At 45.3% G+C, this 27,343-nt stretch overlaps 1 protein-coding gene across 7 annotated transcripts; it reads right to left on the bottom strand.

The window, feature by feature from the left end:
• Positions 1 to 420: 420 nt before the first annotated feature.
• Positions 421 to 21,349, bottom strand: ARMCX4 (armadillo repeat containing X-linked 4). 7 transcript variants are annotated; one of them, XR_009184357.1, is made up of 9 exons: positions 21,211 to 21,349; positions 20,657 to 20,733; positions 19,896 to 19,973; positions 19,473 to 19,559; positions 19,071 to 19,162; positions 18,638 to 18,736; positions 5,290 to 5,476; positions 1,218 to 1,416; positions 421 to 1,133 (listed from the first exon to the last, which is right to left on the bottom strand). XR_009184357.1 is itself a non-coding variant. In XM_004447579.5 (6 exons), exon 6 carries the CDS (start codon positions 18,588 to 18,590, stop codon positions 10,449 to 10,451), a length of 8,142 nt encoding a protein of 2,713 aa, XP_004447636.2. In that variant the 5' UTR covers positions 18,591 to 18,736; positions 19,071 to 19,162; positions 19,473 to 19,559; positions 19,896 to 19,973; positions 20,657 to 20,733; positions 21,211 to 21,347; the 3' UTR covers positions 10,107 to 10,448. The 7 variants fall into 7 exon arrangements, 4 of the variants coding, with proteins under 4 accessions (XP_004447636.2, XP_004447637.2, XP_004447638.2 ...); XR_009184358.1 differs by lacking the exon at positions 1,218 to 1,416; XR_011647970.1 differs by lacking the exon at positions 18,638 to 18,736.
• Positions 21,350 to 27,343: the final 5,994 nt, after the last annotated feature.

Genomic DNA, 27,343 nt, shown 5'->3' with positions numbered 1-27,343 from the left:
CAAGGGTCCCCCTCATTAGTCCCATGCGTAGAGGATACTGCATATTCTCTCTCTCTCTCTCTCTCTCTCACACACACACATACACACACACACACACTTATAAAAGAACACATGGGATCTGGTGTTCTTTGTGGCACAGTGCAACTAACAACCCTAATATCTGCCCTTTGACTAACACTGTTCAGATTCTAGGAAAATGCTTCTCCACACCTGCTGCCCTATGTTCTCTAAACAAAAGGCAACTGTTTCCAAATGCCATAAAGATTTGTGATTTGTGCTACTGCTAATATAACAGACATTATTTCAGACTGCAGGGAAGATTGGAGCAGTGGAAGCACGTAAGGGGAAGAAAACACAAACTAACTTGTCAAAGCCTTCTTCTCAGATAGATAAATGCAACAAAATATCATTTCCCAGTACTTTCTAGTGTTTATTTTACTTGCTTCTCTTCATGTTCCAATGTATAATTCCAGAAGTAATAAAAAATTAATGTGCTATTTGCAGTCGTTACATATGGCAGATGAAGAACATTTAGCAATAGAAAATAATTTTTATTACTCTGGATTTTATTATATATAGAAAGTTGGAGACATAACATGTGTAAGACATTGTCACAGGTTGGACTTCCCAAGAAGCAGGTTCTGAGACAAATATTAGAGTGCAGGAGGTTTCTTTTTTTTTTAATTTTTTTTTAAAAAAATATTTATTTATCTCCCCTTCCCCCTCACCCCCCCACCCCAGTTGTCTGTTCTGTGTCTATTTGCTGTGTATTCTTTGTCCACTTCTGTTGTTGTCAGAGGCATAGGAATCTGTGTTTCTTTTTGTTGTGACACCTTGTTGTGTAAACTCTCGGTATGTGCTGCACCATTCCTGGGCAGGCCGCACTTTCTTTCGCGCTGGGTGGCTCTCCTTATGGGGCACTCCTTGAGCGTCGGGCTCCCCTATGGGGGGGACACCCCTGTGTGGCAGGGCACTCCTTGTGTGCATCAGCACTGCGCATGGGCCAGCTCCACACAGGTCAAGGAGGGCTGCGGGTTTGAACCACGGACCTCCCATGTGATAGACGGATGCCCTAACCACTGGGCCAAGTCCACCGCCAGGAGGTTTCTTAAGGTGTGCTCCTCAGGTCAAAACTTGTGGAAGGAAAGGGAAAGAATGGGAATTAGCATAGCAAGAAATCAAATTTCAGTGCACTATCAATAGATACTTCAGCATACCTTGTAAGAAATTTTGAAGATAGAATGAACCTTCAGAGTTGTCCCAAGTTGAGGCAAAAAGCTAGGCCTTTATAACAAGCATTGAGTCGTTCAGTATAGGCCACCTTGACAATGGGGTGTGATTTTGAGCAAGAAAGCTGCCTTCAGCTGAGGCAACCCCTGAAGAGGAATGACAGCCAAAGGCTTTCTGATGACATTTCTAGCAATAGAAGTAACAAGTTCTTTAGTTATAAAGTGAATTCTGGTAAGGGCCTTACAATGTCAACCACAATCCACCCCTTATGCCACCCAGATCCCCTTATTCATATAAGTTCTGGTGGATCTTTCTTCCTGAGGGAAACCTATGAGATGAAGGTTAGTATGACTACAACCCCAGCACCACAGCTGTTCTCAAAGCTGCAAATGATAAACTTCCTCCTCCACTATTACTTCTAGATTCCCTTAAGGACTTGGTGATTCACCTGATGATACGATTCATACCCTCATCCTTTGTCACAGTGCTTTTCTCAGGCTAGAGATGCTACACTTGCTGATACCCACATTTTAAGCCCACTGATCTGTGAACAATGCTTGGGTTATTTCTTCCTCAATAAGCTTGTCGAAAAGATTATAGGTAAGCTGAGGGAGATGTGCTTGTGCAACAGTTGTGGATACCATGGATGGTCAGCTCTACCTGACTATGTAGCTGCTTATGACCTCCAGTCCTGTCCGTGTTTGAGCCTGTGTGTAAAGCATCCATCTTGTTACTGGACTGCCCAACCTAATGACTTGGTAGATATGATAGAATTCAGCTCATTATGGGCAGTTCTGGCTGCATGGTCATACATACATGTCTACTACGACACAGTAGCATGTCAGGAGATATTTTTAAAGATATTTAATTCACCACTGCATATGACAGTTTCGCTCAAAAACTCTAGGAGTTTAAGTTGTGGTATTCCTATTGGAGCTTGCCAAAAACTCCACATGGTTTCTTTTGTCAACACAGATACCTCTAATAACAGAGTCATTTGCATGGCAAGACTTCTTGAACCTGCAACCTGGACTGCTACAGGGATTTTCCTGCTCTCAGCCCCACCCAAAGATGCGAACTATTTTGTCACCCAGTATATAAGTTGAAACAGTAAACCCAGATGTGGAATGTGACGTTTTCAGAACCCAAAGAGACCTACCCAGGCATTGCACTTCCTTCTTCATGGGGAAGGTGTAAAATGCAACTATTTGTCCTTTACTTTGGAAGGGATGTCCTGGCATGCCCCAGACCATTCAACCTCTAAAAATTGCACTTATTATGGCTGGTGCCTGAATCTTTGTAGGGTTTATTTCCCATCCACTGGAGGTTATGTGTTTTAACAAGCCACTTCTTATTCCTTTTGGTATAATTAACATGATGCCATTAATGTAGTGGACTAGTTTGATATTCTGCAAGATGTTCAAATGGTCCACCTCTCTTTAGATCATATCATGACAGTGGACAAGAGAGTTATAGAGCCTTGAGGAAAAACCACAAATGCATACTGCTGTCCATTATTTGTGAATGTGAACTTTTTCTGATCCTCTACCTGATAGGGATGGAAAAGTACTCATTTTCCAAATCAGTAGTTAAATACTATGTACCAAAGACCATGTTAATCTGCTCTAGCAAAGATATTGTACCTGGAACAGCAGGTACAATTGCTGTCACTACTTGGTTGAATTTACAGTAGTCTACTTTCCTGTGCCAGGGTCTGTCTACTTTTGCAGGGGCCAAATGAGTAAATTAAATGGAGTTAAGATGGGGACGACCACCACCTCTGCCTTTTAGGTCTTTAAAGGGGAAACTTATTGCTGCCATTCCCCCCTAGCATGCTATATTATTTTTATTTACTGTCTTGGCTGGGGAACGGCAGTGCAGTTTCAGAAGCTCTCACGTCAGCTTCTCATCTACAAATAGTTGACACCACAGCGCAAGGAAACATTATAGGAGTTAGACTAACTACCAAATATGTCTAGTCCAATTATACATTAAGATACCAGGTAAATGACCACCAGGTGGGACTGTGGATCTAATGGACCTACTGTGAACCAGACCTGGACGAGAATCCCATTTAGTACCCAACTCCCCACAATTCCCCATACTAACAGAGAAACCATGATGACAATTTAGGTCTCTGGGTATCATATCAACTTGGAACCAGTGTTGTCAGTCCTCAGAATGTTTGGGTATCCCACTTTGCCCAGTGCACAGTTACCTGATCAAATGGAAGGACTGAAAGAATCATTATTATGCATGTTGCAGGGCACCCAGCAACGTATTCTGGGTCAAAAACTGGATCAGGCCCAGAAGCTGGACAAGAGATTGTAGCTTTTTATTGAGGCAAATGCCCTCAGGCTCCTGACCATCTTTTATTTCTTTTGATTATGCAGAATGAGTACAGATTGTTGGCTACCAATTTCCCCAGGACACTGTTTCATTGACCATTTTTGTTCTCTTAACTATTAGCCATCTATCCTCCATGGGCACTGTGTTCTATAAATGATCTCCATAGCTCTCTGTAGGTCAGGCTATCTTGCTTGTCACTCAAACCCTACTGTGCATTATGGTATTTGCATCCACCTTGTTTCTGACAGTTAAGTGCAGCCATACTGTCTTTATTGTTTCTGGGTCATCACCATTTTTATCTGTGATCATAGTTCTCTACCATCCTTTCCTATCTTGAGCTCTAACCTTCAGAATGCCACCACTGAACTAACTTCTTAATGATGTCAGTGCTCCTCTCATCAGCATATTACTTACAGCCTTGGTAAATGGTATATTCTTTGGGTTCTTCTGTAGAACATAGTCTTCTGGAGCATTTTCTGACCTTTTTTTTTTTTTCTTTTTCTTTTTTTAAAAAATAGTACATTCAAAAAATATGAGGTCCTCATTCACCCCCACCGCCCCCACCCCACCACTCCCCCCACCGCAACACTCTCCCCCATCATCATGACACATCCATTGCATTTGGCGAGTACATCTCTGGGCATCGCTGCACCTCATTCTGACCTTATATAATATACTTATTATACCATTTCCACTTCTCTGAACCTGTAATCCCTTCTCCCAGCAACTGTGATTGCAACTCTGGCATTTCTGAATCACTTAGTGTGGGTCATTGTTTTTTTCCTAATTTGAGAAGCTATGCTAGTAGTAAATTCACATAATCTCCTGGGATTTTTGCCTGAATGGTAAATCTGTATCCTGGGACAGCACGCCCAAATCAATGAATTCTCTCCTATTCAGTTTTATATTCCATCCCCCTGATCAGTCCCCTCAAAATTCTATCCCAGTTTTTATACACTCAGTGCCTGCCAGTACATGCAGGCTATGTCCTATGGCTCCTTCCCTTATTAGGCCCAGCACATCTCCAGCTAGGTTATGCTGTGATTTAACCCTCATTACATTCCCAGTGGCTAGGATGGGAGGTGAGGGCAGATTCTGAAGGAAACACATGTTATCTTGCAGGGAAAGGCTCTGCATGTTCAAGTAAAGTTGAGGGTTAGCCCTTAATAGGGAGTAACAGGACACTTCTGAATGCTCAAGGGGTTCAGGAAAATCAGAAGATACAAGACTTTCAGAAACATCAATCCACATGTCCCAATCCTATGTGTCAGGGTCCCATTCCTTCCTAACTGGGTTCTGATCTCGGATAACGGTCTTGTATGGTTAGGATTTTAACTTTCTTTGAAGCTTGCATTCATTAAATCCTGGGCCTTGTCCTCAGTTTTCTCTAATCTCTAGCTGGAAGAGATGAAAACTTCTTTATATACTATGAATGAAGCCCTTTGGCTATCACACTTGGCTTTTAATTTTCAATTAATTGAATTCAGCTGTTCATTGTTTTTTTCCCCAGAGGTCACTCAAGCTTAACAATAGCCATCCAATCCCTTGGCCTTCCTTATATATTTATTATTTCCCACATATTTCTCAAAGGTCTGATACATGGCAAGTTAATGCATTCCCTTCCACCAGTATGCCATCCCATCCCCCACCAGTGAAAGCTCTAACAATTGCTCTGCCACATTTTGCCAGGGACCTATCTACTCTACATACCACCAGTAATAGGGTCCTCATTGCCATCAGGGCAGCAGGTGATTCATATCCAAAACTTCATCATCTTGTATGCTTTCTTGAAACACTTCTTATACCAACTGTTGCAGGTTGGGTTTCTGAGTAGCAGACTCAGAAATAGAGTTCAGCATGCAAGGCTTTTATTAGGGAATGTTCCTGGAATCAATGCCTGTGGAAGGAAAAAGAAGGAAGCAGGATTGGACAGAAGGAGAAGTTAAGTTATCCCAATTTTGGGCAAGAAGGCCATGTCACTGAGACATTGGCTAAAATGTATACACCAGAAAGGGAATATGAATTTGGTGGAGGTGGCTCCCTTCAGCTGAGGCATTTCCTGAAGAGGACTGACAGCTAAGGACTCTCTGGTGGTGGCATTCCCAACAACTGAAATAGAAAATTCTTTATTCCTGAAGGTGGGTTACGGCAGCAGATCACAAACTACATCACAAGAGTGATACCATTTTTTACATTGGAAAGTTGATAACTATCTTGCCATTGATTGCTAGAGCAGAGAAAAGTTTTATTTTTTTTAATCTTTTTTTCCATTTTTTTTCTTCTTTATTTTCTTTTAAAATTTACATTAAAAAAATATGAGGTCCCCATATATTCCCCACCCCCTCACCCCACTCCTCCCACATCAACAACCTCTTCCATCATCATGGCACATTCACTGCACCTGATGAATACATTTTGGAGCACTGCTGCACCACATGGACAGTAGTCTACACTCTCCCCCATTCCACCCAGTGGGCCATGGCAGGACACACAATGTCCAGCATCTGTCCCTAAGCACCACCCAGGACAACTCCAAATCCTGAAAATGCACCCACATCATATCTCTTCTTCCCTCTCCCTACCATCAGCAGCTACCATGGCCACTTTCTCCACATCAATATTACAAGTTCTTCCCTTACTAATCACAATATTTCCCCAACAGAACACCATTAAGTCCACTCTAATCTATACTCTATTCCTCCATCTTGTGGACCCTGGATGATTAAGTCCAGTCCCCCTCTACATCAAGAGGGGGCTTAGATTCCACATGGATGAATGCAATTCTCCTGCTTGCAGTTGTAGGCACTCTTGGCTCCCTGGTGTGGTGGTTGATCTTCTTCACTTCCCTGTTAGTATTGTCTTTTTCTTTTAAGATAAATAGATCACAGAAAATGTTACATTAAAAAACATAAGAGGGGAAGCAGCTGTGGCTCAATCAGTTGGGTTCTTATCTACCATATGGGAGGTCCTGGGTTCACATCCCAGGGCCTCCTTGTGAAGACAGGCTCACCTGCACGCTGCGGAGATCCATGTGCTCCACAAGTGCTGTGGGGCGCTGCCTGGTCCACAAGCACTGCAGGGTGCCACGCGGCCCACAAGCGCCACACAGAGCCGACTCAGCAAGGTGATACGACAAAAGGGAGACAAGCAAAAAACACAGAAGAGCACAGTGACAGACACAGAGAGCAAACAGCAAGCAAGCTTCAAGGAGGGGAGGGGAAATTAATAAAAAATAAATACAGATACAGAAGAACACACAGCGAATGGACACAGGGAGCAGAGTGCATGCAAAAAGCCAAAGGGGGGGGGGATTAAAAAAAACAAAAAACAAAAAAAAACATAAGAGGTTCCCATATACCCCACTCCCCACCCTACCCCACCCCGCTCCTCATACATCAACATTCCCTTTCATCGGTAAGGCATATTCATTCCATTTGGTGAATATACCCGGGAGCACTGCCACTGTGCATGGACCATTGTTTACATTGTAGTTCGCATTCTCCCCCAGTCCATCCAGTGGGTTATGGCAGGATGAACAGTGCCCTGCATCTGTCCCTGCAACATTATTCAGAACAACTCCAAGTCCAGAAAATGCCCCGTATCACATTTCTTCCTCCCTCTCCCTGCCCTCAACAACTCCTGTGGCCACTGTCTCCACATCAATGATATAAATTCTTCCATTGCTAGAGTTCAACTGTTCTACAGTAGAATACCAGTAGGTCCACTCTAATCCATATTTTATTCCTCCATCCTGTGGACCCTGGGATGGCGATCTACATTCAACCTGTAAATCCACAGGGGACTTAGATCCCACATGGCTGATAGATGTGATTCTCCTTCTTGCAGTTGTAGACTCTCTCAGTTCCCTGGTGTGAAGGTTGACAATTTTCACCTCCCATCAGCTGACCTGGGTAAATCCAACAAACTGGATAGTAGGTGTTGCAACTCTGCTGAGGCTCAGGGTTCAGCTGGTATGTGGAGAGTCCAGAGATTCAAGTCTCCTGAGCATACAAAAACCCCAGTGCCAATCACAGGTTCAGTAAAAGTGACAGAAGAGGCATGTGTAGAGAGGTCACATCTGAGTCCAACTCAATCACAATCAGGAGCACAAATTCCAAAGTAGTGCCGACTAACAAGGTACTGAACTCCTGAGCCATCTGTCACAATCGTAGAACCTCTGTGTCTCTGTAGCCCTCATGGGCACCAGTACCTGGGGTTAGCTGTCTCTGGGATCCTGCTGAGGCATGCAGAAGCGCAACCCCTCTGATGATCTCCCAACTCATTTTGAAGTCTCTTAGCCATATATACTCAATTGTCTTTACTATTTCCCCCTTTTATTCAAGGTCTTTTTCTAGTTGCATCACCAGCTGGTGACTTGTAATAATCCCTTGGTGCCAGGGAGGCTCATCCCCAGGAGTCATGTCTCACCCTGGGGGGAAGGTAATGCATTTACATGCTGAGTTTGGCTTAGAGAGTGTCCACATTTAACCAATATGGAGGCTCTCAGAGGTAACACTTAGGTGCTCTGCTCAAAAGCATAGTCATCAGTATCAAGGGCCCATCTTTGGACCATCCTTCTTCACTGGTCTTTGTCCTTACATTTGGGGGGTTGCTGCTGTTCTATTGTGGAATGCAACAGAGCTCCCCAGGATAGGAACTCAACACTCCCTCAGTTGTCATGTGTAACTCTATCCACTATGACAATACCCAATGAACATCCGACTATATATATATATATATATATATATATATATATATATATATATATACCCTGCATGCATGCCCTGTAGAACTCCCTCCCCCCATGCATCCCCCATCAATGACACCCCATAGCTGTGCTCCTCCCCTGCCATAGTTGAACCCCTGTGATCCAAAACTTCCTCAAAAATGAAGGCTAATATATTGCAAAAAGTTTTATTTTTAAAATAGTAAGATTTAAATTTTCAAATATTTATTTCTCAGCTTTATTTAAATAATATTTATTTAAAATATTAATTTATACCTTCTAAATATGTAAGACTCCATTCATACTTTTGCCCCAAGCCCATCAAATAATACTAACAGGCTCATCTAGCCTGAATCCATCCTTTTCTTTTTTAATAACTTATACAAATAATCCATGTTTATTATTTTAAAATCAGAAAATACAGGTGGTTAAAGTAGATTTTTAACCAATAGGGAACTATTCACATTTTCAGAGTGTATGTCAAATTTTACACATAGAGATCATTTAAACATATACTTTTCCTTCATAAAAAATATGCCATGTGCTTTTGTAGTCTATTTTCTCCTACATAAGATTATGTGCCTAATTATTTCATGAAAATAAATGTAGAAACCCATCATCATTTTCAAAGACTGAATAAAATTTCAATGTATAGACATATTTTAATTTTTTAGCCAACTGCCTATTTCAATACACTTGAGTTGTTTACAATTTTTTACTCTTAAAAATGGTGTGAAGTCGCACAGCTTTTGTACAAACCAATTATTTGATTCATCCCAAAGGATAAATTTCTAGAAGAATTACCAGGTCAAGGGGTATTCACATCTAGACAGCCTCTGAAATATGTATCCAAATGGACCTTGTATCAATGTGTACTCCCACCAGCACAGTTTGCAAGTGCCCCTTTCCACAGCCTTGTCAACACTACCTGGCGGGAAAGAAGTGGACCTTCTCCCATATGGATCCCAACAGCACTCTCAATGATTTCCTAAAGGCTTCTCTCCAACCAAACTTATAAAAGATATCTTATATAAGCACTAAAACTAATTGTTGTTCTATTTTAATTTCTTATTATTTCCAAATTGTAGTTAATTTATTCAGTTACATAGACACCAGAGTTAAACAAGAGTATATTTTCCTTTCAAATTCCCCCTGGATCATAAAATTGTCCCTCTCTATAGACCTCCAGAACAGGTTCCAGCACTTATTATTTCAAATGTCTCTCACTTGCATCCTTTCCTTACCATTCCCACAGGCACAAGTGAAATTTCATACTTTTAGCATCTCTTGGCTGTAGTTGAGTGGCAACTTCCTGTTTTTCCAATCTCCAGTCACCAGCCCTCCCTTTCCTCGCCCCCACCCTAACTCATCCTGCACACAAACCAGCCACATTCATTTTCCTCCAGGAGTGGATGGAGTAACATTTGGACACTTCGGTTTAGTAGTTGAGGTTCTTCATGAGCTCCACGGACTCACCCCAATCGTCCCATTCTATCTCTCATCACTCCCTTCCCCACTCTCTCCATTCTGGGCAGGCTAGAGGGAAGGAGCAGTAGTCCCACCCCCATGCCTTTCTTCTCACCACTCCTCCCTCCTGGCGTGCCCTTCTGACCTGTTTTATCCTATTCTTCAAGCCCAGCTCATTTATGTATCTTCCTCCTCTGTAAAACTTTCCCTGAGCAGTGTTGCCCACAGCAGTTTCTGCATCTGCCATGATCAGAGACTTCCTGTGTTGTTAGTTATCTTTTCATTTCCATGTATATTACCTTACCAAATAGATCATAAACTCAAGGACAAGGAATTTTTTGCCATTTAGAACACATAACTTTATTGATGACATAAAAATAAAGTCTCAAATGTATAAACATAAGTCCACACAAAGGACCAAAGATTACCTTACTTATGAAGAATCAGTTCGGTTTCTGCTCATGAAGCATACTAAAATTATCTCAATCCAGACAAGATAAAAATCAACATATGTATTTTGAGTACGTTTTAATTCATTTGATGTTCTTGAAATGGTCCAGCAAAGACCATCATAAGTAACATCAGTTTCAAAGTTATAATGTAATTTACAATGTGCATTACTTTCAGGCTGTAAAACCAAAATTTTACTGAAATTTATTTGGTAACATATGGTGAATCAGAGTTTGCTTATTAATAACTCAACTCTTTCTTTCACCTCAGGGTCATTATATTCTGCCAGTAAGACTCTAAGTTTCTTGGCCCATACTCTAGGTCTTTGGAACAGGAAATAAAGAGAATTTTTACCAAACTTGTCCTGGGTAAGTATTTTTGCTCTTTTTTTAAAATGGTAATTTATATTGCCAAATAGTGAAAGAGCATTAAGAATATTTTCTTTTGTCTCTTTCTTGCTAAAGATGTTAATCAGAGTTGGTGGTGCATTGGCAATGAGCAAGTCTTTTGTCATAGATGGGTTTTTAGAGAAATTCACAAGCATTTTCAAAATATGCTCTTTAGTTTCTCCACTTCCCACTGTTAACAAACGAAGAAATTCTGAAATATAATTTGTAACCATATGCTGATATTCACTAGTAATAGTCAGGTGCTTTATCAGTCTTAGTCCAGCCAGCTGCACACTTGAATTCAAGGGATAGGTGACGGTGTCTTCACATACTTGGTTTAGGTATGTTTTAACCTTCCTATGATTTTCAGCAGCCACCGAGATGTTATTCAGTGCATTTAAAGCCCTCTGCCTAACACTGGGGTAGGGATTATTGAGCAAACTTTCAATAATTGAGATTCCACCGACATTACGAATGGCTTCTTCTTGGGAATATGGATTATCAGAACTATTATATAGAGCATTATTGGCAATTTCATGAATAGAAGGATCCTCTGTCATCTCAATCATACAAATAAGTTTCTCAAGCTCTTGAGGATTCATTTTAGCTTCACGTTTACAGCGGCAGGCCCAGGGCCGAATCTTCTCCCCAGCCCTGATCTGCTTTCTGAGCTCTTCTTCAGGTGGGAAGCAGGACTCCTTCCGGTATGGGAGCGCTGTTTCCGTCCAGATCATGGCTCCAGCCCATGACCCCATTCCTGCCCCAGGGACCATGCATGGATATGTGCTTATTGACTCAAGTGACTTTTTGGCTTTAGCTATAGGTCCAGGTTTGCCCTCACTTCTGTTTTCATTATTAACTGAGAGCCAAGACCTTATACTGACCTCATCAGCAGCTTCAAGCTTATCCCTGATGCTGACTTTATCCTTAGACCCACACTCAAAATTAACATCTTTCTTACTCTTGGATCTAAACTCAGTACTGTCCTCACTCTCAGCCCAAAATAAGGACCTCAGACTGATCTCCTCAATATCAGGGCTGGACCTCGTACTTAACTCATCCTCTTCTATATTCCCAGTCATAGCCCAGAACCCTATGCGAGCTTTTTCCCTGGCCCCAAGGTTAGACCCTATGGTGGTTGCATCTCCATCCCAGAACCAAGATCGCATCTTAGCCTTGGCCCCAAACTCAGCCCCTGCACAAGAACCCATATAGGTCGCCTCCTCAGATCTGATCCAGGACCCATTACTGACTTTGTCTTCAGTCTCAAACCTGGAACTAATGATAGCCTCTTCCCTAGCCCCTGATCTGGATTCAATACTGACCTCATCCTTACCTGTAGGCCTGGACACATTATTAGCCTCTTCCCCTGCCCAGAACCAAGACTCTATATTACTATCATCCCCAGTCTCAAACCAGGATCCTTGACTGGCCTCTTCCCCAGCCCTGACCTGGGACCCTCTATTGGCCTGGTCCTCAGCCCTAGTCCAGGACACTCCACTGGCCTGGTCTCCAGCTTCAGACAAGTACTTTCCACTGGGCTGATCCCCAGTCCTATCCCCAGACTGTCCACTGGCCTCATTCCCAGACCTAGACCCAACCCAAGATGCTTCTCCATTGACTTGCTCCTTAAATCCAGGTTTGGAACAACCACTAGCCTCATTTCCAGCCCCAGACCAAGTCCCTTCATTGGCCTGATTCCCAGTCCCAGCCCAGGACCCACCATGCGACTGATCTACAGGCCCTGGCCCACATTCTCCACCAGACTGGTTCCCAGTGCCTGCCCAGGACTCTCTACTGCACTGGTCCTCAGACCTCAGCCTGGAACCTCCTCCACTGGCCTGATCCTCAAGTCCAGGTTTAGAAGAGTCACCATTGTGATCCCCAGTCCCAGTCCAAGATTCTCCACTGACCTGACTCCCAGTGTGAGCCCAAGACCCACAATAAGACTGGCCAGTGGGGCCCACCCTAGACCCTCCAACTGTCTGGCCACCAACCCCAGCCCAAGAAACTTCTCCACTGGCCTGACTCCCAGTGCAAGTATAAAACCATCCACTAATCTGGTCCCCAGTGTCAGCACAGGACCCTCCCCTGGATTGGTCTATAGGCCCCAGCAGAGACCTTGAATCAGCCCGGCTACCATCTCCAACCTGACCATCAACTCCTCCACTGGCCTGATCCTCAAATCTAGGATTGGACCCAACACCAGTCTGATCCCTAGCCTCAACCCAGGACCCTCTATCAGCTTGGTCCTCAGCCCTAACAAAGGACCCTCCACTGGCCTGATTCCCAATGTCAGCACAGGTCCTACCACTGGACTGATCTACAGACCCTAGCCTAGACCCTCCACTAACCCGGTCCCCAGTGTCAACCCAGGACCCTCCTCCACTGACCTGATCCCCAGCCCAGGACTCACCACCAGACTGACCCACAGGCCCTAGACTGGACCTTCCACTGGTTTGGTCTCCTCCTCTGGACTGGCCCATAGGCCCCAGGAAAGGCCCTCCATCATCCTGGCCAGTAGCTCCAGCATGGCCACCAACTTCCCCACTAGCACTGACTTGATCCTCATATCTAGGCTTGGACCCAACACAAGACTGATCCTCATTCCCAGCCCGGGAATCTCCACCAGCTTCGTCCCCAGACCCAACCAAGGATCCTCCACTGGTTTGATTACCAGTGGCAGCCCAGGTCCTATTACATGACTGATCTGCAGGCCCCAGCCTACATCCTCCACTAGACTGGTCCCCAGTGTCAACACAGGACTTTCTTCCACTGACCTGATGCATAGCCCCAGCCCATGACTCACCACTGGACTGGTCCACAGGCCCCAACCTGGAGCCTTCACTGGCTTTATCCTCAGTGTCATCACAGGATCCTCCACTGGACTGGTCAGTGTGTTCCAACCTAAACACTTCATTGGCCTGGCCACCAGCTCCAGCCTGGCCAACAACTTCCCCACTGACTTGATCCTCACATCTAAGCTTGGACCCATCACCAGCCTGATCCCCAGGCCCAGCCCATGATCCTTCACTGGCTTGGTTCCCAACCCCATTCAAGGATCCTCCACTGGCCTGGTTTCCAGTGGCAGACCAGGGCCTACTACTGGACTGGTCCATAGGTCCCAATCTAGAACCTTCACAGACCTGGCCACCAGCTCCAGCCTGTCCACCAACTCCCCCACTGGCTTGATCCTCAAATCTAAGCTTGGACCCAACACAAGACTGATCCTCAGTCCCAACCCAGGGCCTTTCACTAGCTTGGTCCACTGCCCCAGCCCAATATACAAAACTAGCCACATTCTCAGCCCTAGTCCCAGCCCAGGATCTTCCACTAGCATGAATCCCAGACCCATCCCAGGACCTCCGCTTAGCCTGTTCCTCAGCCCCAGCCCATGTACCCACCCTGGCTTGTTTCTCAACCTCAGTCCAGTACTCTCTAGAGACCTCTTCCCCAGACCAAGATCTCTCACTAGCCTGAACCTGAGGCCAGGAACCCCCATTGGCCTGGTGCCCAGCTACAGCCCAGGACCCAATACCAGCTTCATTCCCAGCCCTAGCCTCACTCCAGGACTTAATTCTGGCCTTATCATGAGCCACAGTCCCAGATCCAATATTGTCTTCATCTTCACCCTCAGCCCAGGACATGCTATTCTCCCAGTATCCATCCCTGGCCTGAAACCTAAATTTGATCCACCTCTCAGCAGCAATCCAATCCTCAATACCAATCCCATTCCAGTAATAGTGGTGGACCTTCCCCTGAGTCTCTTTGTATGTCTGAATGCCTACTCCACCCTCAATCTCAGAACTGGATATGGTCTCAGGCTTTGCAGAAACCTCTACATCTGCTGTGGCTTCTGCATCAGACCTGGGCATAGCCTTGCCCCTTGCCCCAGGCAAGGACTCACCCTGAAAATTGTCCTCGGTGTGGCACTGAACAAAGTCTTTTGTATCTGCTCCTGTCCCGCCATTAGACATAGTATTGGGACTGCCCCTGACCTTACTCCTGGCACCAGACAGGGATGCAGCCTGGGAACTGGCAACAACCTGAGGCTGAGCTGAGTCCCTTAAATCTACGCCAGTCACTGCCTTAGAAACAGCATTGAGATTGCCCCGGACCTTATTCCTAGTACCATGCAAGGCCTCAGATTGGGAATTAACTGCTGTATGGGGCTGCAGAGAGTCCCTTGTATCTGCCCCAACCGTCTTAGACACCACATTGGGATTGCCCCTAACCTTATTACTGTCACCAGGCAAGGCCTCCACCTGGGAACTGACCACAGTCTGGGGCTGGACACAGTTCCTTGTACCTGCCCCGGTCCCTGGTTTAGATATAGCATTGGGATTGCCTCTGGCCTCATTGCTGCCACCAGGCAAGGCCTCGGCCTGGGAATTGACCACAGTCTGGGGCTGGACAGAATCCTTTGCATCCACCCTGGCCTCTGGTTTAGACACAGTACTGGGATTGCCCCTGGCCTTACTGCTACCACCAGGCAAGGCCTCAGCACAAGAAGTGAGTACAGTCTGGGGCTGGACAGAGTCCCTTATATCTGCCCCAGCCCCTGGTTTAAACACAAAGTTGAGATTGCCCCTGGCGTCATTGCTGACACCAGGCAAGGCCTCAGCCTGGGAACTGACATTAGTCTGGGACTGGTCAGAATCCTTTGCATCTGCCATGACCCCAGGTTTAGACCCAGCATTGGGATTGCCCTTGGCCTTATTGTTGCCACCAGGCAAGACTGTAGCCTGGGAAGTGAGCACAGTCTGGGGCTGGACAGAGTCCCTTGTACCTGCTCCACCCCCTGTTTCAGATGCAGCATTGAGATTGCCCCTGGCCTTACTGCTGCCACCAGGCAAGGCCTCAGCCTGGGAACTCACAGCAGTCTGGGACTGGTCAGAATCCTTTGCATGTGCCATGACCCCTGGTTTAGACAGAGTACTGGGATTGCCCCTGGCCTTACTGCTGCCACCAGGCAAGGCCTCAGCCTGGGAACTCACAGCAGTCTGGGACTGGTCAGAATCCTTTGCATGTGCCATGACCCCTGGTTTAGACAGAGTACTGGGATTGCCCCTGGCCTTACTGCTGCCACCAGGCAAGGCTATGGCCTGGGAATTGACAACAGCCTGGGGCTGGACAGAATCCTTTGCATCTGCCCCAGCCCCTGTTTTAGATGCGGCATTGGGATTGCCCCTGGCCTTACTACTTCCACCAGGCAAGGCTTTGGCCTGGGAATTGACCACTGTCTGGGGCTGGACAGAATCCTTTGCATCTGCCCCAGCCCCTGTTTTAGACATAGCATTGGGATTGCCCCTGGCCTTACTGCTGCCACCAAGCAAGACCTTGACCTGGGAATTGACCACAGTCTGGGGCTGGACAGAATCCTTTGTACCTACCCCAGCCTCTGATTTAGACACAGCACTGGGATTGCCCCTGGCCTTACTGCTTCCACCAGGCAAGTCCTCAGACTGGGAACTGACCATAGCATATGGCTGGACAGAGTCCCTTGTATCTACCTCAGCCTCTGTTTTAGACGCAGCTTTGGGATTGTTCCTGGCCAAATTCCTGCTACCAGGTAAGGTCTTGGCCTGGCAATTGACCACAATATGAGGCTGGACAGAATCCTTTGCATCTACTCCGGCCTCTGGTTTAGACACAGCACTGGAATTGCCCCTGGTTTTACTGATTCCACCAGGCAAGTCCTCAGACTGGGAACTGACCACAGCATGCAGCTGGATAGAGTCCCTTGTATCTGCCCTAGCTCCTGGTTTAGACCCAACATTTGCATTGCCCCAGATTTTATTCTTGTTACCAGGCAAGTTCTCAGCCTGGGAACTAACAGCAGTCTGAGGAAAGACAGAATCTTTTCTATCTGCCACTGTCCCTGATTTAGAAACATCATTAGGATTGCTTCTCACCTTATTGCTGCCACCAGGCAAGGCCTCGTCCTGGGAACTGACCACAGCATGTGGCTGGACAGAGTTCCTTGTATCTGCCCTACCCTCTATCTTAGACACATTGGGACTGTCCCTGGCCTTACTGCTGCCACCAGACAAGACCTCGGCCTTGGAACTGACTGTAGTCTGAGGTTGGACAAAATCCTTTGTATGTGCCCCAGCCCCTGTCTTAGACACAGCATTGGGCTTGCCTCTAGTTTTATTCCTACCACCAGGCAAAGCTTCGGCCTGGGAACTGACCACAGCATGCCGCTGAGCACAGTCCATCAAGCCTGCTTTAGCCTCTGACCTAGAAATAGCATTAAGATTATCCTTGCCATCAACCCTGGGATCAGGTCCATCCTCATCCTTTGTCTTGGCCCCAGCCTGAGGCTGTCCACTGGCTTTCATGTCTGCCCCAACCCCTGCCCTACCCTTGGCACTGGCTTTGCTCTTACCCTTACCTCTAGCACTAGATAAGGTCTCGACCTGGCTCTTAACCATAGCCTGACACTGTGCCTTCAAGTCTGTCCCAGGCCCTTCTTTAAGCATGGCATTGGTATTGTCCCTAACCTTAATCCTGCCATCTGGTAAGGCATCAACCTGGGCATTGGCCACTGGCTGAGGCTTTTTACTGGACATCATTTCTGTTCCAACCCCTGCCTTAGACACAGCACTGGGATTGCCTCTGGCCTTAACTTTGGCTTCAAGCAAGACCTCAGTCTGGGCATTGAACCTCAGGTTTTCTCTGGCTCCTGCTTTAGACGTGGCATTAGGCATGCCTCTGGCTTTAAGCCTGGCATCAGGCCTGGCATCAGTTTGTGCACTGGCTATAGGCTGAGGTTGAGCAGCAGCCCTCATGTCAGTTCCAGTCATTGTCCTGGATGTGGCATTGGGATTTCCGCTGCCATCAACTCTGGTACCTGGCGTAGCCTCAGCCTGTTTCTTGGCCATGGTCGGAGGCTGTGTACAAGTTTTCATATCTGGCCCAGCCCCTGCCTTACACATGACATTACCCCCAGCATCAACCCTTGCCCCAGGCAGGGAATCAGCTTGGGACTTGGCAACAATCTGAGGCTGAGCAGAAGCCTTCATATCTGCTCCAGACCCCACCCTAGACATGGTTTTGTAATTCCCCTTGGCTTCAACCCCGGCACCACCCATGTCCTCAACCTGACTCTTGGCCACAGACTGAGACTGTGCACAGGACCCAATGTCCATTCCAGCTGCTGCCCTAGACATGACATTAGGATTTCCTCTAGTATCAACTGTGGCACCAGGCCTGGCCTCAGACTGAGTCTTGGTCACACTCACAGTCTCTTCTAGGGCTCTTGCCTTGGTCTGAGCCACAACTCCAGGCTTTTTCATGGACCCCATTTTGGCCACTTCCCTGGTCACTGACAAAACCTCAGTCTGTGTCATCACCACTCTGTTAAACTCTGTCCCTTTTTCAGCTGATCTATTAGCTTCAGCTTTGATCTGGGTCATTGGTTCTTTCTTGGCTTCTGCCCTGGCAGCCAGTGAGCAAGCTTTAGCTTTAGCATGGGTTACTGCCTCTTTTTTGACTACTTTCTCAGCCTCAGCTTCAGTTTGAGTCACTGCCTGTTTTTTGGCCACTTCCCTAGTTTTGGCCTTGACCTCAACCAGAGTCACTGCCTCTGTCTTGACCACTATTCCAGCCATTGCTTTGGTCTCAGTTTGGGCCTCTTCCTCAGCCATTGCCTTGGCCTGGGAGTTGGCCTTCGGTTTGGCTATAGCAGTGGTCTTGGTCTCTACTTCAGCCCTAGCTCCACCTCTTGCTCCAATTTCTGTTCCAGCCTTGGCTTTGAGTTTAGTCTCAAATTCTGCCCCAGTCATGGCTTCGCTCATGGCCAAGGTCTGGTTCTGTACCCCAACCACAGTCTCCAACTTGACTCTGGACCCATTTCTGGTAAGTCTCCTCACACTCTGGGTTCTTCCCTTGGTTAGTCTGTAAATGTAGTAGCAGGTGCCAGCCCAGATCACCAGTCCTGCAGTAGCCCAGCCCACTTCCTGAAAGCGGCCCATGTAATCACCCCTGCTGAAGGCACGAACAAGGTATAGAGGGAGCTCACTCAGGTCAGAAAAAGAGGGTGGTAGGTCTAGGTGTAGGCCTGTGTGGGTGCTGGTCTTCAGCCACTCAAAGGCCACTACAGCTGTCACTGGAGGTGAACCTAGAAATGGAGGAAGGAAATGGGACTAAAATTTTCCTCCTAATTCTCTTGCATCTTACAGAGACAGGAAAGAGTAGAAATTATACACTTGGTGGGAGAAAAGTATGATTACCAAATTCTTCCTCCATTCTTATTTCATCCCCTCCCCACCCTCCACAGTGCCCCCCAAATTTCCCCCAAGGTACTTTCATACACGTCTCTATACCAAATGAACAGTGGACAGGAGGTTGGGAGAACTAGCTATGAATAGGAAAGGCTGAGAACTTTCCAGACTTTGATTTTTACTGGATCTATTCTGGTCACCACTCCCATAGCTCCCTGCCTTCATACCAACCTGTAATGATCCAAGGCAGTTTCCTCCTCTTTTCTTCACTTGATTGGTGACACACCCTAAAGCAGCTCTATAAACTCAGGAGATCTTCAGACCTAAATAGAGACAAACAAATAGAGAGACAGATGGAAATGGAGACTTTGTTCTTGATGGGACAGGCATATTATCAGCACACTATCAATTATCCCACTGATTTCACTCCACTCCTTCAGACGCTGCCATTCTCTTTTCTCGGTACCAAAAACAAAGGTAAGGGTAAGGGGTAAGAGACAGGGATTGTGGGAAAGATGGCTGAGAAAGGGAAAGACTCAGGATCTTCCAGACTGGACCTGACCCTTACAGGATGCATGCTGTTCTCCACAAACCCACCCTACAGGTTTCCCCAGGCAGTATTCAGCCTCTTACCAGTCTATACTAATCAGGAGCATTTTCCTCCCTGCTTATTTGCTTCCAGTGTTATCATCAAGCCCTACAGGAGACCTACAGGCAGATCTACAGAGAAGTAAACAAAAAAGAGGTAACGCAGACTGAGCACTTGATGAGATAAGCACCCTGGTCCCCCGGGTCTTTCTGGAGTCCAAGTCCAGTTTGCTAATGTGTACCATCTTGTGGGCCCCTCTCTTAGTCATATTCCAACTTACCTTTATCCCAATATTCTTATCATTTCTTGCACTGAAATCAATATAGGGTGTGACAGCACTATGGCAATCTGGTAGAGTGTAGGAGAGGCAGAAGTGCCCTCCACTGAGATAACTCTCAATACAGCTCAGCACCTGCTGTGTTTACCCTTCCCTGTCATCCCCAGGCACTGCCCATGTTCACACCAACCTCCAGGGTTCCAGGCCAGTCTCCCCTTCTTTCCCTTGCTTCCAGCAGGAAGGTCTTACTGTAGGCTTACAGGAAGACCTAGGAGCACAGAGAGAAAAAGGAGATTGTGGATGTTAAGTGCTTGTGACATCCCAACATTTAAGATATGGGTCCCCACAACTGCCTTTCTAGATTTCAAGACCCATTTTCCTGGCAGGCAGAACCTAGGAATTTCCCAGCACTGAAATGGGAAGGGAAGAAAAGTAAAAGCAGAGAAAGAAGCTAATTATTTTAAAGCCACTTGTAGGATTATAGGGCTTCCTCCCATACCACACCATTTCCTTCACCAAGATGATTGGTTAGGTGGAGATATCTGGAAAATTAGAGGACAGTGGGAGAGATGGAGACCCCAAAGCCCATACTCTAGATGGCCTACAGCTATCTACTGCCCCTTAAACCATCTGCAAGAGTCTCCAGCAGTAGAGGAGACAAGGTGTAGGGGAAGACTTTCACTTCCATAAAAATAATTCCCCAAAGGCTACCTCAAACAAAAAAAATAGTAATATTATTTTATATAACAATTTGCATTTTTTCAATATTATCTATATATTTTTTTGTTTTTATTCATTTTCAACATCTACTCTTGGTAAGTAAACACCAATTTAATTCCCCCTAACTACACCCACTCCAATCCCAACCAGATAGCAGTGCCGGGGTCCCTGTCATGTAGAATTCACCAAGAACCTCAACAGTTCACAGACAGTGTCCATGCTCACACTAACCTCCACAGATTGGGGCAGTTTTCTCCTCTCTTTCTCCCCTCGCCTCGCCACAAACAGTGCCACACCGAACTATTGTCCTACAGGCAGGAGAGAGTAAAGACACTGAATGCTCGGACCACCACCTAGGGCACAAATCCCAATACTCGTCTTCCGGATACAGGAACCTGGTGGTCAAACGTCCCTCCCCCGACTCTGAGACAACACTCCCAAAATCCAGTCACTAAGGCCCACCATTTTCTCTGCAAACACCACCGCGGCACATCTTTTTCACTAAAATGGGCAGGAAGCGGAGCAGACGTGTGTTCAAGGATTAGAATCAGAGAGGAGGATGGGCGTTTCAATCTCTGTCTTTCCCTCTGGAGACATTCCCCCACCCCCATCATCCGCCGATAAAAGACCACCGTTCCCCTGCGCAGATTTTGGCCCAGGTAGGGAGAATCGTAGGTGAAGACTCCTAGAACTTGAGCCCGCATTGCTCCCCATCCCCGCGCCCACCGCAGAGGTCCAATGGCGGCTGCCACCGCGCCACAGCTCGTGGGCCCCGGGGCCCTTACCTGCCCCGCTTTCCCCGGGCCTGATGCCAGCCCGTCGTGCGAGGGCAGCAGGGAACCGGTACCCAGACGCAAATGACGACTGCACCGAAGGCTGCGTCACTCTGCTGCTCCCCGTCACGTGAGGGCAGCGCGTCACTACAGAATCCTGTCCCCCTCCCCCAGCAGAGGGGCTGTACTACAGGATACTCACCCCCTCGTTTCCTCCCTTCTACCCCACCCCACATAGACGCTGCTCTCCGCCCTTCTCTGCACGGTGCCTCAGCACACAGCCCCCTGTCAGTCATCCTGGTCCTCTCCGGTCCTACAGGCCATAAGTGGCATCAAAGCCGTGCACCCACCGCCCTTTTCTGGTTACCAGGGAGGGGCTGCACCCCCTCCCACCCACCAGACCTTCTCTTTTTCTGATTATTTGGGGAATCCATTCTTTTTCTCTTAGGCTATATGTGGAGACAGTGGCCGTGAGAGTAGCTAAGAGCAGGGAGAGGGAAAAAGAGGTGTGATATGAGGGTATTTTCAGATCTTGGAGCTGCCCTAAATGATATTGCAAGGACAGATGCAGGACGTTATATATCCTGCCATAATCCACTGAATGCACTGGGAGACAGAGTAAAGTACAACGTAAACTATAATCCAAGCTGTGTAGCAGTGCTCCAAACTGTACTCATCAAATGGCAATGAATGTACCACACTAATGTAAGAAGTTGTCCATGTGGGAGGAGTGGGGGGTGTGGGAAGTGGGGTATATGGGAACCTCATATTTTTTATTGTAACATTTTGTGTGATTCATGTATCTTTTTAAAAAAAAGATAATAATAATAAAAAAGAAAAAATCTCCCTAATCCCTCCTACACAACCTCCCCCCATTAGTTCAGTGTGTGCACCAAAATGATGTAGAGATGGCAGTGTCAGGAAGGAAAACAAACGTTTAACTTTCTTTTCTATTGTGTTCCTTTTTCTCTTTTAACTTCACCATACAGTCATTATGTTTGTAATCAGAAACTGCTGTAAAGCCATTTGCATTTGACATAAAAATATATTCAGGTTGTAAAATAACAAAAAGACTTTAATTTGTTTACACTATTTTGTGACACCTTTAAACATGTTTTCTATAAATGATTTCACAGTTTTCAAAACAGACTAATAATTATTGACATTTTAAATACCAAATTTTCCTAAGCAAAACAAGCACGTTTTCAACGTGATCTATGAATTAATCTTAGGAATGATGTTCCAAACCTATAAACCATGCTGTGTAGTAGTACTCCAAAATGTATACATCAAATGCAATGAATGTACCACCTTAATGAAAGAAGTTGTTGTGGGAGGAGTGGAGGTTGCGGGTAGTGAGGTATATGGGAATCTCTTATATTTTTTAATGTAAAAAATTTTTGAGTGATTTATGTATTTTTTAAAACCTAATAAAAAATGAATAAAAAATAGAAAGATGTTCGATTTTCTAAGCTTAGCCAGTTTACATGATTTACAACCTTCTGAAATTCTGGCTGAATTTATGATCTGAGGATTTCTTCATGGATGGCTCCTGGATGACTGAATGAAGGCCCAAATCTCAATGAACCCAGTGCCTTATACTCCTTTGGTTTTAAAGATTAATCTGCTTTCCATTCAAGGAGATTTATTTGGATTTTCAAAAGCATGTGATGGAATAAGCCTCATTAGACCCATGAAAGGGTCTGTTTTCCATTCAAAGAGTTTTTTCTTAAAGTCTGTTCAGAAGTTTCATGGTGTGACATATAAATCATCCAGAAATTAGAGAATTCCCTGCAACCCCACTGATGAAAATGAAGTTTATTGGGTGGGGTTTTCATTCCATCATGGCATTTGTGGGATATCTCCAATATGGGTGGTTCATGTACTGTACATCACCCTAGCAGTGGCTAGTGTTTAGCATTTTCCAGTGGAGATGGTGGTGAGGGTCTATGTGTGACTGTGAACCACTGCAACACCCCGTGGATGTGTGTGTCATTTTCCCCTCACCAATAGGACAATGTACAGGATTCCAAGCAGCCACCAGGTCAAAGAGATTTTTTCATTCCCTTCCCTTTGTTCCAGTCTCACTGCACCAACCATATCACCATACAAGCCCCTCAGAATAATCTCAGAACTCAGGAATGAAATATGCAGAAGTTAGTCCCCAGATATCCACCTGTCCCTGCCAGGGAGTCATACTCTAAATATAGACTTTCTAGGCAGCCTTTCTCTCAGAAGGTTGAAATACGACACCCCTGGAAAAGGCTCCCGCTGTGAGGGTCCTCTTCCAGGAGGCGAGCCAGGGAGCACACAGTCCCATAGAACTTTACTGGTGGCCTTTCAGAACTCAATTTTTGGTGAAGAAGTTGTGTTGTTCACCAAAAGAAAGTTAATAAATTTGATAACATAAAAATTTCTAACTTTGGGAAAGAAAATAAAGCATAAACATAGCATGTAAGAGGTCAAATCTTTTACAAAACATTAATAAGATGATAAACAACCCATGAGAAAAATGGGTCAAAGTCGCAAGCAGATTTGTTCACACAAAAGAAATACAAATGACCGTTAAACATATGAAAAGTTGCTCAAATTCAAAGAGATAAATCAAAACATCTGTAAGTTATCATGTGTCAGCTATGAGTTAATAAAAATTTAGAAGTTCGATAACATTCTTGGCTGGTTTGTGTGGAAATGAACACTCCCATACTCTGTCCGAGGCAGATATTCTGATGCAAGCTTCTTTGGAGGGCAATCTGGCAAAATCTATTAAGCGTTAAATATAATATCTCAAAAATCTGTTTACCCAAAAATTCTATTCCTAGGAATTTAGTCAGTCTATACATCCCTACACAGTTTCAAAGATATGTGTAACTAGGATATTCATTGCAATGTTCATAAAGATTAAAGAAAGCTGAAGCAATATAGCATATCCATCTATGGGGGAAACATTAAATAAATTATGTTAGACTTACACAACATGGCTGATTTTTTAAAAAGGAGCTAGTTCCATGTCCTGATGGAAAGAAGCTTGGGTATTTTTTCTTTCAAAGATTAATTTTTTTTACTTTATTCCCCCCCCCCTCCACCCCCCACTGTCTGCTCTCTGTATCCATTCCCTGGGTGTTTTTCTGTGTCTGCTTGTGTTCTCATTAGGTGACTCCAGGAACTGATCCTGGGACCTTCCAGAGTGGAAGAGAGGCAACTGCTCTCTTGTGCCACCTCCTCTCCCTGTTCTGCTATGTCTTCTTATTTTCTCTCCTCTGTGTCTCTTGTTGCATCATCTTGCTGCACCAGCTCTCCACATTGGCTGGCACTCCTGCATGGGACAGCTTTCCTGTGCAGGTTGGCATTCCCACGCACGGTGGCACTCCTGCATGGGGCTGCATTCCTGCATAGGCCAGCATTCCATGTGGGCCAGCTCGCCATGTGAGTCAGCTTGCCCTCACCAGGAGGCCCTGGGCATCGAACCCTGAACCTCCCATACAGTAAACAGGAGCCCAATTGGTTGAGCCACATCTGTTTCCCAATGCTTGGGTATTTTATTTTATTATTTGCTGTTTGTTTTTTGTAATTACACAAAAACTCAACAAGAATTAAATCTAGCAAAAAATTCAAACTCAGAAAAGGCAGTAGTATCCTCTTAACTCTACTATCCTCATCCAATTCAGAATTATCTCCTCATTGTTATAAGTTTGGGGTGTTAAATAATTTTCTATACATTATATACACATACTAGTCTTATTAAAAATATAATGGGACCAGATTTTGCTCAAGTGGCTGAGTGCCTGTTTCCCATGTACATGGTCCGGGTTCAATCCCCAGTACTTCCTAAAAACAAAATAAATGAAAAAAAAAAACTAACTCTCATTGAGGAGTGGATGTAGCTCAGTGATTGAGTGCATGCTTCCCATATACAGGCTGGGTCCAATCCCCAGTACCACCTTAAACACATAGATATAGATGTAGGCGTAGATATAGATACAGATATAGATACTAGGTCTTTTTATCTTAAGAACATTTCATCCTCAAAGGGGTTCTAGCTGTTTCTGATATTTTTGTTGTAGTTGTTTTTACTAAAAAGCAGTGTTTTATACCAGCAAAAAATGATGTTCCAGCCTATCCAAGTTCATAATTTGAGTAACAATCTATGAAAAAGAAGGCAGCAAGAAATGGATATGGCTTAAGCAGTTGATCGCCTGCTTCCCATGTACAAGGTCCCAGGTTCAATCCCTGGTACCTCCTAAAAGCAAAAGAAACAAACGTAAAAAACCAGCTCTCATTGGGATGCTATGTAGCCCAGTGGTTGAGCACCTGCTTCCCAATACAAGGCCCTGGGTTCAATTTCTGATACCTCCTAAAAAATATAATAATAAATGAGTAAAACTCTCTTCTGAAAATGCAAATTTATATAACTACAATGGTACTAATGGAAAGGAGACAATAAGGGAAGGGGAAAAAAGCAAACATGTTCATGTGCCAGGAACATGGTTCAAGTCTGGATTTAAAACAACTTTCCCAGTGTTTTAGTTTGCTAAAGGCTGCCAAGGCAATATATCAGAAATGGGTTGGCTTTTACAATGAGAATTTATTAACTTATAAGCTTATAGTTACGAAGTTGAGAAAATGGTCTAAATCAAGGCTTCATCAGGTGATGCTTTTCTTCCTGAGGACAGGCTGCTGATGATCCTGGTTCCTTTCTCATCTGGCAAGGCACATGGCAAGGCACATGGCACCATCTGCCAGTCTCTTCCTTCTTCTCTGGGTCCTGTTACTTTCTGCTCTATCTGTGGCTTCCTCTCAGTTTCTGGGTGTTTCTCTGTCTCTGAGGCCTCCTCTCTCTGTATTCATCCATTTATAAAGTACTGGGAGTGGGTGTAGCTCAGTGGTTGAGCACCTGCTTCCCATGTAAGAGGTCCCCAATTTCAATCCTCTGTACCTCCATTAAAAAAAAATACTCGGGAAACGGATTTGGCCCAGTGGTTAGGGCGTCCGTCCACCACATGGGAGGTCCGTGGTTCAAACCCCGGGCCTCCTTGACCATGTGGAGCTGGTCCACGTGCAGTGCTGATGCACGCAAGGAGGGCCGTGCCACGCAGGGGTGTCCCCCGTGTAGGGGAGCCCCACGCGCAAGGAGTGCGCCCCGTAAGGAGAGCTGCCCAGTGCGAAACAAAATGCAGCCTACCCAGGAATGGCGCCGCACACATGGAGAGCTGACACAAGATGACGCAACGAAAAGAGACACAGATTCCCGTGCCACTGACAACAATACAAACGGACAAAGAAACAAGACGCAGCAAATAGACACAGAGAACAGACAACCAGGGTGGGGGTGGGGGGAGAGAAATAAATAAATAAATCTTAAAAAAAAATACTCAAGCAAAAGGACCAAGACCCACCCTGGGTCATGTCTCACTGAAGTAATCCAATTGAAAGCCCTTAACTGAAGTAATTTAATCAGGTCTCACGTACAATAGGTTTACATGCACAGGAATTAACTAATTTAAGAACATAATTTTCTGGGGTCCACAAAAGACTCAAAATACCACACCCAGAGAAGCTGGTTAAAATGGGTTTCTACAACACTTCCATTGCCCCTGAAAAAGAATCTTAAAACCCCAATTCAAAATTGTGAAAACAAGTTATGAGATGCCATAAGTGATAATCAAAGCAGTTGGAGAGAGAAGGATGAATGTGTCTTCCATTTAGCTATAAGTTTGTAGGACACCTCTTCAGCTGTTGGAGGATCTGTAAAACCAAGTGAAGTACAAAAAGTGCTTTGAAGGATGGAGTAGAAAATTACTAAATATATTACCTGTCTGTATTAGTCACAGGACTCCACGGCAAGGGAAATTTTCTAACCAGTAAAATGACTCCTGGATAGAGCTCTCCCCCAACACTAAATGTAGCAGAATTAAGCAAAAAAGATTTACAAGTAGATACAACAGAACATAAAATTACAAGGCAGAGAGTACAAAAATCAAGACAACGGAAGAGGCTCAGCCATATCCATGAGGCTAGAAAACTGGTTAACTTCGAACGCCCTAGCAAAACATCATTCTTGTTTATAAATCACCTATTTATCATATGACTGCATGTTGAGTGAATTATTTGTTTCCCTCATATTGAAGAATCTTACATTCAGCCT

The sequence above is a fragment of the Dasypus novemcinctus genome, chromosome X (assembly GCF_030445035.2).
Source record: "Dasypus novemcinctus isolate mDasNov1 chromosome X, mDasNov1.1.hap2, whole genome shotgun sequence".
Classification (NCBI taxonomy): Eukaryota; Metazoa; Chordata; class Mammalia; order Cingulata; family Dasypodidae; genus Dasypus; species Dasypus novemcinctus.
This window is presented reverse-complemented; position numbering and strand designations above follow the sequence as displayed.

Coding starts and splice junctions, on each gene's coding strand:
- ARMCX4 (XM_004447579.5), bottom strand. CDS start 18,590: ATGGGCCGCTTTCAGGAAGTGGGCTGGGCTACTGCAGGACTGGTGATC.